The sequence below is a fragment of the Perissodus microlepis genome, chromosome 16, assembly GCF_051167445.1.
Source record: "Perissodus microlepis isolate ML-2025 ecotype Zambia chromosome 16, ASM5116744v1, whole genome shotgun sequence".
Taxonomy (NCBI): Eukaryota; Metazoa; Chordata; class Actinopteri; order Cichliformes; family Cichlidae; genus Perissodus; species Perissodus microlepis.
Genome location: NC_140476.1, coordinates 2,538,778 through 2,552,204, shown reverse-complemented (window position 1 = coordinate 2,552,204; position 13,427 = coordinate 2,538,778). Strand labels below are relative to the sequence as shown.

Below are 13,427 nucleotides of genomic sequence, written 5' to 3'. Positions count from 1 at the left end.
CTAGTTTTTACTCCTTTTTTTGTCAAGATATAAGTCCTTTGTGCATTTTTCGCTTACCTGCAGTCCAGTTTCTCTATTTCAAAGTGCGGGTTAAAGTTCAGGACGATGCGCTGCGAAGACTCAGGGGCCGTGATGACCCAGCGGCAGTTCTGGTGAGGTGGATACTCCAGAGGGTAGCCGGGGGTGGTGATGTAGCCTGCATCGCTTGCATCTAAGTTGCCGCCGCATGGTTCAGATGCTGGATGGAAACAGAGAGAGATAAGCAGAAATCATGTTTTACACAAGTCTGGAAAACTCAAGTGGATAATATGATTACTTATAGGCTTTGGTCACCAAAATCATCCTGCGTGTTTGAAACTTTAACACAGCTCAATACACGAGTTCACAGGTTAGATTAAGTTCACTGATTCACGTTTTCAGGGAAATTCAGGAACAAGAGGGCAGAGGCTACGTGACCCAGAAGACTAAAGGTGAAAAAATAAAATACAACTGAAAGACAAATAATAAAACAATGACGAGAGATAAACTTCCATATTAATTTTTATCTGTAATAACCTTCACAGCAGCAGGCGGGGCTACAGTTCTGTCTGCTTATCGATACTGACCAGGAGCACGTGTGAACTTCCAGTTATTTCAGAGCATATTTGTTCGTCGTGCATGAATTCTCACAATAAATGAAGCAAAACAGATAAAATGCAGATAAGAGCAGTGTGTGCAGAGACAGGATATGAGTGTGTCTCTGTGTGTGCGGTGTTAAAGGTCAACACAGCATCGTGAAGCACAAAGACTTCATTCTGGCCTGGAAGGACTCCCATGCACGCACACAGACACACAAACACACACGCAGACACACACTTCCAGATGCAGCAGTTACTGTCACAGAGCGGACCCACTTGTCAGCACTCATACGTCTGTGTCACATCATAAACAATACTCCTCGTTCACTGCCGCAGATGTACCCTGACATAGATGGGTAACTCATACATATCTGTGACACCCAGCGGCACAACACACACAACTCCACTGTATGAAATCTTTGGCACTTATTGTGCACAATGCTGGCTCTCCTGTTTGATGGACTGCACAGGCTAAATATGCCGAGCTTCTTCATTGTTTAAGATCTGCAAAACACAAGTTAAACCATCGTGGTGAGTATGTGCTGAATGCGAGCTTTGTTGAGTCCGATATAATGGCGCAGTCTGAGCCAGCGACAGACAGAGAACAGTCGAGCTCCACGTTTTTTAGTCTGCTCCACAATAACATCCACCCAAGTGATGCAGGTTAGGGTTAAAGTATATAACATGAGTAATTTGTTCTTCTGCACTGGCAGAAAAATGAATTATAGCACAGAAAATTAATAGTAAGTGCTTTTTGTTTAAAAAAAAAATAGACTATTATTTCAAAAGACGTACAATATCCAGGGAAGAATTTCAGCAACCAAAAATGTGATCAATCAGAGCATCTCCAACAAAGCAGATGGATTTTCTGCAAATATTTTGGAGGAAGAAAAGATGGCTACAATAGGCCAGGTTATTCTAGTGAAAACAGCATCTGTGAGCGCCGGCTGCTTGATGGGAAATATTTGGCTGGTGAGCAGCCCCTAAAAATAATTTCCTGTTTTCAAAAGAAGGAAAAACAAACTCACAATCAAGCTCTTGATAGTCAGTAGCTTATTTCTCTCTCAGCCGTGACTAAATATGCATCAAGAAACTCGCCTCAAAAGAAAAAAAACAGAGGAAGAGCAGCGGGAGGAGGTTAGGTGAGCTGTCTTTGCTACTATCTCACCCGCTGGGCCCTGACGTTTTATTTATCGCCACTGTGCTGAGAGGGATGACATAGCCAAGTCAAACTGCTCGGCAGAATGCAGCATGTTTTAAAGCCATAGCTATTAATAGTGTGGCTACTGTAAACTTACTCTGAGTGGAGTCAACATATGCAAACATTAATACACGCACGCATAAACACTTTATCGGGCACCATCTTCGAAACTAATTAAAAGAAAAGGTCAAACAAAAACGCACGACAAAAATATCACTTTGTGGCCACGCTCACATGGCTGACTGCGTATCAGACAGTCAGTAAGGGAGGATTAAAGAGCCGGTAAGACTTCAGCGCTCAGCGCACACCGTGAGTGACACTTTGGCATCTGTATCTGGTGTCGACCTCACTCTGTCTGCAAACAATTAGTGATAACCGCTCCGTATCTCAGCGTTTCTGCCTGCCTCTCTTTGGTCTCTCGCGCTGTGAACCAACGAGTCCTGTTTATGTCCTCCTGACATACAGTGGTACAGGAGTAGGGTTACGTGGGCGATGTAACCCAGCCAGATGGATTTCATCTCAGCACCACCTGGATTAGTGTTTAACCACTCTGGAATCTCACAACGACATCGGCCAAACACCACTTTTAGCACACGCTGCTTTGCTAAACGTAGCTAATGAAAACTCTTGGAGAGGTGATGCAAGGGGTGTAAAATCAATGACTGCGGATTCAAATCTGACTGATAAATGAACTCCTGCTTGGATGTTATCTGAAGGATAAGGAAATCAACTCTGGCACATCCAGAGGTTGTTTTTTTTTACATTTTCGTTTTTAATAGCTGACCAAATTGTTCTTTCCATAGACATTGACTCAGCTACACATGAATCATTTGTGGTTAAAGTTGGCTGGACGCTTTAAACAAATACCTGTGCAACTATACACTTCAGCATTTACCTCAGGAGCTGCGCTCCGTGATTTTAATGGTATCCTTTAGGACCACTTTGATTAAAATAAGGATATTCCTATTTGAAATCTATATTTGGCAGCACAGTTTTCTGTTTTCCACATTTCCACATGTGGGAAGCTTAAGGTGGGCGGGGGGGCTAAACTCTTGGTACAGAGCAGGCATAAAAATGGCATGAAAAGGAGAAACTGGAGTAGAGGTGGGTTGCAAAGTGGCTTGCAGAGGTAGCAGCAGTTGTAGCATAACATTCTCTATATGAGGTTTTCCAATAGGATGTGCATAAAGGTATCAGCTGATTTTGAGCTGTCAGCTGATACAGGCTAGCTCTGGTATCAGGTGTTAGCTGCTAAAGCTAAATGCTAAATATATATATATATATATATATATATATATATATATATATATATATATATATATAGATGCATATATATACTGGCTGAGTCTCGCTACCTCTCCTCTCCCTGTTTCACCTCTGGCATACCGCCGATAAAGACAGCACCTCCAAGTGTCTGATGAATAAGGCCGGTGTGATATTTAGGCAGGTGCCGTGTGTGCATAAAGTATAGTGTCTGCTTTACTTTAAGGGTCTATTAATCTCCGGACGTGCACACATACACAAAGTCATTCAACAAACACTGCATCCAAACAGAGCAGAGAGTGACACAAATTGAGGCGATGAGCGCACAGATGACATCAGATCCTTTAGAATGAAGTGCCATTCATGATGAATTTCATATCGCACACGAAACATGTAAATATACAGCCGGTGAAACGTCAGGCCCCTGCAGCGACAGGCCAGCGTGCAAAGGGAGGGACACAGCTCCGGGTTTATGTCTGTAAAACAGGGAGGTGCATAAATACAGCTTCCAAAAGCAAACCTGTTATAATCCTAATTTGTATTCCCCACCCAGATGTGCACGCTGTGAAAAAAAGTGCAATGTGTGTCAGAACAGAGAAGATGCTGAGTGGGGGAAATGCCTGACTTCACGTCAAGAATTACCAAATAGGTTAAAGACAGAATCATCCTTTAATCGTCACAGAGCAGCCTGCTGCGAGCAGCTGCAAAGGTGACGGTCCATCCTGGTGAAGTGGGGCTGGGCAAACAGGATGAGTGCAGCAGCTGCCGGCGACAGGAGACGGGGATTATTTTGGTTTTATTCTGCTGTTTTAGGGAGCTGCCCTTCTAAAGGCTTGGTGAATAATTACTTTGTAACTGGCGATTACAAGTAAACGATGGAAAGCAGCAGCTTAATTTGGTCCATATTACCAGCGTTCTTTCTGTGGTTGTGCCGCAATGCTTGCTTTACTCATTTTTCTTTTATTACACTAACACAGAGAATAGAGTTTATAACAGCAGAGGTTCTCTTCATAGGTTTAAGCTTATTTTCCTCTAGATTTGATTCAACTGTAATGGTTGGTTTCCATTACAGTTGAGGGGCACTTATTGAAAGTTCAGTGATGTCATTTGTATGCGACACAACACAAGATTGGAGGACATCGAGGCGATGGTGCGCCTGCTGCTCGGCCTGCAGCTCGGCCTGCAGCTTTCTGTCGGACTCCAGGTTTGGGTGTGGCCATGTGCATCGTTGCCGTTTGATTCCTGTGAAGGAGTGCTACCACCTAATGGAAAACTAGGGAAAAAGCTAGCTAGTGGAAAAGAGGCTACAGTGACTGTAGTACCGTGGAAACCTGAATCAGCGTTAAGTCCTGTCTGACTTTGTTTTTTATCATTTGGTTTAATCCTACAGCGTAGCATCAAACTAGGCTCTGGCCGATACTACAGCGCCGAGCGGGTACTTTCACAAGGCGCCATATCAAAACATCGCCGTATTCTTTGGCGCAGTGTGTCCTTGCCTTATCCAAACACTTTCCACCTCTTGACCCTCGTTTTCACACAGTAAAGCTTTTCTCTCAACCACATCAGCATGTGTGATCTTCAGGGAGAGGCTGTATTTGCACCACACATTCACAACAAATGCAACCACTGAACATCCCCATTCTGAATACAGACCACACACACACACACACACACACACACACACACACACACGATAAGCAGCAGTAAATGGTGCTAAGCAGTCGAGCAAAGATATAAGACAGGTCATTGCATTATTTATGGCTCTCTGCCGTTTAGTATTGCATCCTTGATAACACCTATTCAGCAACTTTTCCCCACATTCCCACCTCAGCACACACATACACTCAGATGTACCCACAGAGGAATCTATGACAGTTCCCACAGACCCGAACTCGTGCACACTCTTCTACATGAAGCTGGTTCGCACAGTTGAACCAGATCCTTGTTTGTTGGCCCCAAATGCAAATTTTCTGACCTTGTTTTTAAGCTCTCTTACAGATTCATTTTCCCTCTGAGGGAGTCTGATTTGACTCTAAACAGACACTTTTCAGCTCGCAGCAATCGATTTGCTTGTCTGCGAGAACTTTGCCAATCTGTCAGAGTCCACATTTCTTCATGCTGGTCCGACCCCGTCATGAAAGCATTAGTGGTTTAGTGAGTGTTTGTTATGAAAGCAAGAAAATGTGTCAGCTAATCAGAAAGCTTGTTCAGAAACTATCAACCTGTTATCCACCAACAGCAGCGTGAGACTTGCAACCTCGTTACGGTGACCTTTAAAGAGTCGGGTCCTTAAATTTATCAGTATGTTCTGGCCATCTGCAGTTTTCCAATCTTTCTATGCATTTCATTCACTATTTACAAACATTGTGAAACGCCTACAAAGGCTGCAGACACTGAATCCTTAAACGTCAGAGATACAAACACAATTAAAAACCTTTCGTGTGACTCTGGGAATATGACAGATACTGAAAATAACAAAGTGAAATGTGTTGTTTGGATCATACCCAGGTGCTTTTATTCCCCCAAACCTGGGAAACCTCAGGAATGGACGGAGAAAGAGAAAAGAGAGCAAAGGAGAAAAAGCCAGAGCTGGATGAAAGTGAGAAAGGGAGAGTAATGCAAGAACATCTGTCTCTCATCAGCTGAAAGGAGAAAGTCAGCAGCTCAGAAAAAGCTCACCGGACAAAAAAAATTATAACCTACACACACATACTGTACTCACACAGACACACAAACAGGTGGGGCTGTTTTCTCCAGGTGCCCTGCATTAAGACTCAGTGGAAAACCACAGAGTGAGCGTGTGTTTATATCTGTGTAAAGCAGAGGGAGGGATGAGTGGAAGACTACAAAGGATCTGAAAGAAAGGAAAGAGCGATCGGAGAATGAGGAGAAGGGAGAAAGTGACTCATAAAAAAAGCTGAGCGTGTGATACAGAAAAAGCACTGACATCAGATCAAGCTTCTCTGCTCGGGAGCAAAGGCACACCCTGATCTACGGGGCTTTAGACAGTAGACACAGAATCTAACAATAGACAAAATAAGACACAGAGAAAGACTTCAGATCAATACCAGAGCAGCAGCGGCTAATTGGAAAAACTCTCAGAGGCAGAGCAGCGTGAGGGAAGGAGACCGTTAAAGGTGCAGTCAGTAGAATTCCTCGAGTTGTTGTTTTTATTGGTGCTGCTTTGGTCTGACCCGACTTTCCTTAAGTTCTCTAAGCAAACGAACATCGGGGCACCGTGTGAGCGTGCCAGCTATCACTGAAGAAGCTAAAGATCTGAGTTTGGAGCTGGGAGTGTCAGCTGATGCTGATGGATGGCTGTGGGAGACGTTCTAAGTGCAGGTGAGGCGGTACAAGGTGAAAAATAAACCCTGGCTCTCTAATGGCTGCAAATGCAAATCCATCGATGTGTTTACCGACCTGACGATGACTGTGCAAAAAGAAAAATTACAGTCTCTGTCATGGTTGTTGTTAGTAACTAAAACAAAATAATGAACAAAAATTAAACTCAAATGTTGAGAAAATATAATTTGTTTGCCTGATGAGGTGATGATGGCTGTGATTAGTGAGACTCTGGAGTCACTGCTTTCAAAAAGTTGTGTTTTTATTGTAATACGTGCGCTCGTTTCCCTAAATCTCACCTCTGACATATACCTTCCATACAATAACAACTAAAAAAGACCAAAACTAACACTGAAAGCAACAAAAACGAGTGCTGTCGGCGTTAATCTCGTTAAAATGATGTTAACATCATAACCGCATTAACACGGCAAATCTCCGTTAGCGAGTTAAGGCGGATCGCCCCACGCGTGGGGCTGCACGGCATCAACACGTTAGCGTGGTTAGCTCATCAACGCGTTAGCGCCGTGCAGCCCCACGTACGGGGCGATCCGCGTTAACTCGCTAACGGAGATTTGCCGTTAACATCGTTTTAACAAGAGTAACGCTGACGGCATTAATAAAAACTACACTGAATTAAAAAAACAAAAGGTCAAACTAAAGACTGATTAGAAAATACAAAACTGGTCTTTGGCCTGCACCACATTTCATTTTTGTGTGCTGGACTGCAAGCTACAATGATTTGAGCTGTCGCTGCATTACATCACATGCACGTCACATAACTGGTCATTCTTTACATTTTTATCAGAAATGTAGTGTTTCCAAGCCAGTGATCTGACGTATTGCACATTTAACACAGACTTTTCATATATTTAGACATTTTTTAGTCAATATCTTCTTTAATCTCTTTAGCTACATCTAAGCCCTGCTGTGTAGCTGAATAAAATTGCTAACTTTGACATTATGATTGTAGTGAAGGCTGCTATCAATCATCCTATATCTTGTATATAAAAAAATTGATTATGTAAGGAATGTTTTTACTGATCGGTGGGCCGTAAATGTGACGTATTCCTTTAAGTCACTGAAAAGAGCTCCTTTTAAGCAGCGTATGAATGAGCGTCTCTAGCGAGTCGTGGATTTCCAAAGTACGAGAAAACACAGACCGACAGAGTTCCAGGGACCAGACAGAAAGTGAGCGGCTGAAACAGTAAAGAGATTTTCCACCGTGGCAAAGTGGGGCTAAAAGAAGGTGAGGGAGGTTTCTTAATCGGGGTGAGGGAAAACACTGACAGAGGGAGGTGTGGAGAAAGAGACAGAGCACACTATTAAAGAAGAGCTGGAGTGCCATGAAAAGTAGAAAACAACAGGATGATTCGGTGTGACGAGGAGAGAAAAAGGAAAACAACCTGTGGCCTCGTTCCACAGCGCTCCGGAGGGACTGCTGCAGACACAGAAGGCCTGGCTTACTGTCTCACAAACACACACACACAGGTTTTTCTTTGTGTGCGAGGATTTTAAAAGAAGTGGGAACAGGCAAATATCCTCATTTGAAAGATTTCCATGATCTCCCTTTCCCTCTGAGGACAAATGTTCTTCACAAGGCTGCAAACACAAGAACACCCACTCGCTCCCAGCATCCTCTCTAATTACTCCAGTCATTACCAGTGGCCAATGAAGACACTAGAATACTAACAGTTTACTAATGGCATGATAACTGTAATTAGAACATCCTGCTGGACCCACTAATTGTCCTTTCCCTTTTACAGATGAGAGGAGAGAAAGAGAAGGGGCGACTGTGCCAAAGGTTAATTGGGTTAATGTTTATTCGCTCATTGCAGCTAGGTTGTTGATGTCAATGGAAAAACCACTCTGTTTTTAGGCTATCATTATTCTAATGACTGAGAGACTAACGTCATCGTGCTTGATGCATGTGATTTTTGTTTTTCTTCTAGCTGCACGGCTCAGTGGCATGTAATGCATTTGTTTTTGTTTGTTTGTTTGTTTTAAAAAACTGGAAAAAAAGGAAAAAAGCCGCCGTGGTGATCTGAGTCACTGATGAATATGTCTAACGCTTAATCCTGAGGCCTGGTGGAAAACACCTGCTGCCTGCAAGATGATTCAAATGAAATCAGTGGAAAGGCTCTAAGGTGTCACCTGCACCAGCTCGGCAAACTCAGCTATCTGATAAAATGTTTTAATAAACCTGACCATCACAGGCCAACGCAACGTTTAGTCTGATCTGTTCCCTGATATCTGTAAAAACGGGTGAGCAACATTTCATATTCAGTGTCAAACATCCCTTTATTATAATGTCATTTTATACTTATCGAGATCACATGAAGAAAATCAAATCCTTCACCTTCAGTGTATCATAATACGAGTACATATTTATTAATAAAATGTGCAGTACGTTGCCCAGAAACTCTCTTGTGCGTTTCAGAGGAGAAGAATAAATCTGGGTTAGTTTACTGCAGGTGGCTCCACTCAACTACTGCTTCACACTCTGCTGCCTTCCTCTTATTTCACTAATGCCCCGTAATACTTTCTCCCTTTCATTTTCTCTCTTGCGCACGTCCAAACTCTCCTGATTTCTTGCTCAATGCATCTCTTTCATTTTTTTTATTGCTCCATTTTTTGTGTGTACTTTATGGGGAGAAAAGTTTCCAATTCATGTTGGCAAAAGCTCGCACGTTACACATAATCTTCTGTTTTCCTTCCCTCAGAATCAGTGGATCAGTCGACAAATATGACAGAAAAGAATAACTCAAAACAAACAGATTATGGAGAATGCACACAAATTCACCAGGAAGCTGATTTAAGGATCGTTAATTGCTCTTAATGATAAGCATGCTGTTTGAGTTTTTACACAGCTCTATAAAGGCCTGTGCAATTATAGAAAATACTGTTGAATTCATATTTGCGTACTCTAATATCTGCAGTGTTTCAGGTTAAAACCTGGATTTGTAATTACGTGGAATGACTGTTTGTGGCAGCGAGTCAGTTCTTTAGGTTCTGAGCTATAACCCCATTATGTGAATGACATGGATGATTTGTTTTATTGATGGCCAACTGACGCTTACAAAGCATTATGACCCAAATTGATGTAACATTTAATTACTACGAGCTGACCCCACCGGGAAACACAGACCCACTCACACTCACAGCACACGGTGCACGTACAGGAGAAGCTGTTTCATGTTCAGCGACCAAACTAAAACATCTTCATGTGGATGGTGAAGCACCTGCTAGACTGTAAGCCTTTAAGTCTGCCAGACGTTCTTATTTATTCCCCTGCGTGTAAATGGAGTTGTTAACTTCACCTCCGGAAATTCTTCCCACTGCTCAGACTTTTAAAATCACACCAGGCCGGTTGGAGCCATCAAAAACAATCACATAAACCAAACCTTAATGCGTACCTGTGGGCAATTCACCACCACCGCTAGCACACTTCTTACACTTAGTATCATGGTGATCCTGTTTCATCATCCACCATATTTCAGCAGAGACACTATGGAGGCAGACAGCTGGTCTTGAGTGGCCAATTATGTCCGTTTATCTCCCTTCCAGGCACAGCTGTGATCAAACGGAATGAAGAAACAGGATCAAACAGCGAGGCTAAAAATCATTCTTCCGTTTCGTTCACTGCTTTTTGCTGCTTCCCTCTGCCTGTTTCTGTCTCTGCTGTCTCTGTTACTTCCTCCCTCTGTACTTCCATCCCTCCTGCGTCTCTCTATATATACACTTCTTAGTCTCACTATGCTTTCCTTGCTCATCTCTCCAGAGAGAACAAAGTAGAGGCATCTATAAAAGTTAACTGCTGAGAAAGCTCCATTCTGCATAGCCTACTGCTCAAAATGTGTGTGTTTGTTCCAGAGATGCTCGGTGTATCTGCAGGGAAACCTCGAGGGGAGCTCGAGGGGGTCCCCAGGAAAATCAGGCTTCACCTGCTGTCAGCAAACATAAAGTAAGAGGTCAAAAAAGAACAGAATATCAACATGTTCTCATATTTATCCCCACTGTCAGCGTCATTTAGCTGGAAAAAGAACAAACTCCAGTCAGTGGCATTGAAGTTAAACACCTCATTCGTCTTCCTTGAATGCCACAGAGTTTCCATCTGAATGTTTCCTGTGCTGGACTGCAGCACATACTTCCTGCTTTGGTGTTGAATATAAATATGACTAATTTTAAGACAAACAACTGCTGATCAAATGACCTGCTGTTATTTCATCTGGACAGGAAAGCCTCAGACCCGTTGCATGCTTTGCACAAAGTCAGCAGTTATTAATTATTTATAATATTAATAATCTGAACATTCACATCACCTCACACAGGCCTTAAATTACTAATTCAGATTTAACCTAATGTAGAAATATCCACAGATAGCAGGATGCTCCACCGTACAGTTTCTCACATCAGAAGTGAATTGTATGTAAAGAATGCCCTCCCTGTGCCTTCTGTACAAAGTGGTTCTCCAAAACAACATTTGGCAATCAGGGCCACTCAATCCAAGTCATGAGATCTGCAAAAGCCCTCCGGAATAAGGCAGTAAAACCTCGAATGCCACCAACCTCCCTGCAGCCACCCCCTTTCGGTTCTCTCTCTCTAGCTTTACACATATGCGTTCACCACAAAGCAGAAAGTGAAACTCGAGGAGAGACTAGAAGTATATCTCCAAGTATTCAGGTCTTTGCATAGGCAGCAATGAGAAACCAGTGGTAACAATCAGTGTGTGCAGCGAAAACAAAAGTCATCAGTCTCCTGGTAAAGGCCGCAGTAGCTAAGCTCTTAAATTTACGTAAACTGAGTCAGACCACTCGGAGTCCTGAGTGTCCATCAGCTGAGTCGAACTCCCCATACACCCCTGCCTGTGACGATGTAACAGAAACTTTGGGTAACGAGTGTTTTATGTAGTGACAAGTAGGTTCGTTGTAACCAAAGAGACTTAAAACGTCGTCTGTGCATCAAGTTCACATATGGAAAAAGATTTTTGTGGCTATCCTCCTCGTGCGTAAAGATTGTCTGGAGACGAAAACGCACACAGCGATAGATTCTGCCTCTCCACATTTAACAGAGCGTAAAAAGCAAATGCGTGTTCCCTTCTCACATCATATTCCCGCTTATGCACTCGAAGGTGAACTCGTGGTCGGGCTACACAGCCGCAAATCCCGTCGCTCACACGGGCTCGGGAGCGAACGCGAGCCTCCGTGGAGCGCCGGGCCGGACCTGACCTCCGGTACACTGAGGCAGCAGGCCCGTCACACCGGCCGCCACCTCTCCGCGCTCCCGGAATGACAGGCAGTCACCGTAAAGAAATGCGTTCAGCTTTTTTCCTTTTAGTAAAAACAGTTTCGAGGAATTTTGGGAGAGCGCAAGAGATGGAAACGTGCTGGAAGAAGAACTGCTGACAACAAAATTACTCCCGACAGGAATTTACAGAAGATTTCGATCTGTCATCTTTTTATTACTGAAGGTCGTTACTGATGTTTTTTTAAGACGATAAAATCAACGCTGATTAAACCAGCATCCCTTCGAAATCAGCCCTGGATTAAATTTAAAAAAAAAAACACGGCTGGTGACGTCTGTAAAGTCATCGTGAGAAAATCATTTCTGTTGCCCGTTCGTACTTCCTAACGTTTGTCCCTGCACCGGACCGAGAGAGCTGGCCCACAGGCCATCTACTAAATGTGATGAAAGTAATCAACGTCCCTCAGCAGTGCGCCGTTTCAGCGCATTACTTGGAACGGAGCGGAGATTTGGCTCGAGCCCGTAGTCACCAAATGCGCAATGATGCTTTCCCTGAATTTACTTTCACTGCACTGAAAGAAAACAACTTTTATTCGTTTTGTGATGTGTAACTGCTCTTATTTTCTCTTTTTACACCTTGTGTGACGCTTGGATTTAGGCGGACAGCAACAGCATCAAACTTACCTCCTTCCCCGGCTTTTACCGCTGAAGGTAACAGAAGAGCCAAAATACATCCACAGAGCCAAACGAATAAATCCATCTTTCTCCCTCAGAATAAAACACGTCTTCTCCTCCTGTGTGGTTTTATTTGCTTTATCTGACACACGGCTCCAGGTCGCACTTCCCTGACCGTTTCCACAGTTATCTGTTTTTCTAACGTGCAACACGGTTGTGTCCAAAATCCAAAAGCCGGACAGCGTTCACCCGACTCTCTAAGAATAACACGCCGGAGAAAATAAACAGTTCATGCGAGCAGTGTGAGTGCGTGCCGCCACTTCTCCTCAACCAGAGCAACTTGTCTAGAAACGCAATTTGAACTCTAAACACGGTTTAAAATCCATTGCTGTGCCCACAGTCGGCAGCGCAGGGAAACAGATCAGCAGAGTAAATAAACAAAATTGTGCGTTTCAAATTAACTAGAAACCAAAAAGATCATCAGAGAGCGCTAACTGCGACGGAAACGGGGAAAAGTAACTCGCGTCTTTCCTCCTTGGATTAAAATATTTCCAATTGTTTTATGCAAATATCTTCAGGCGCATTTTCTTGGTAAGGAAATTAAATGTGTTCCCATCGAGTTTCCCGGTAATGGTCAGTTCATGCGCAAAAACAACGCAGGATCTCCGAGCAGCTCGATCTGCGTGCGTAAAGCTGGTAGGCAGAAAGAAACGTGGTGCCTCTCCGCTGTCCTCCCACAACTGTGCGTGTCTGCGCTCAGACGCTCTGCCCTGTTCCCTCTCTCTCTCTCCCGGTAGCACGCGCTCCTTCCCCTCCACTCTCCGCCGGGTTTGTGGCAGCGAGCAGGACCGCTCACTCAGTCCCCTGCCTTAGTGCGCGTGCACGCCGTGCGCGGGCGCGTGTATCGGATTACAGTAGGCACCTCGGCCCGCCTCCATATAGCCCCTCACTGATTAAAGAGCAATTTCATCTCCTCTCTCTCTGACCATCTCTTACCTCCTACATATCTTTCCCACTCTCACCATTTCTTTCATTTTACCAAATTTCTTTCTGCCTTCTCCCCAAAATTTTCCACTTCATTCTCTTTC

The 13,427-nt window shown here is 43.7% G+C and overlaps 1 protein-coding gene across 2 annotated transcripts in view; it reads right to left on the bottom strand.

Moving 5' to 3' along the window:
• Positions 1-13,195, bottom strand: part of LOC146370187 (neuropilin-2-like) — a 92,400-nt gene extending 79,205 nt beyond the window's left edge. The window contains exons 1-2 of one of the 2 annotated variants that reach the window (XM_084908914.1): positions 12,349-13,195; positions 58-238 (exon numbers count right to left, since the gene is read on the bottom strand). In XM_084908914.1, the coding sequence (XP_084765040.1) occupies positions 58-238; positions 12,349-12,424 (257 nt within the window). In that variant the 5' untranslated portion in view covers positions 12,425-13,195. The remainder of the gene's footprint in view (positions 1-57; positions 239-12,348) is intronic. The other variant, XM_084908913.1, reaches the window with a different exon arrangement.
• Positions 13,196-13,427: the final 232 nt, after the last annotated feature.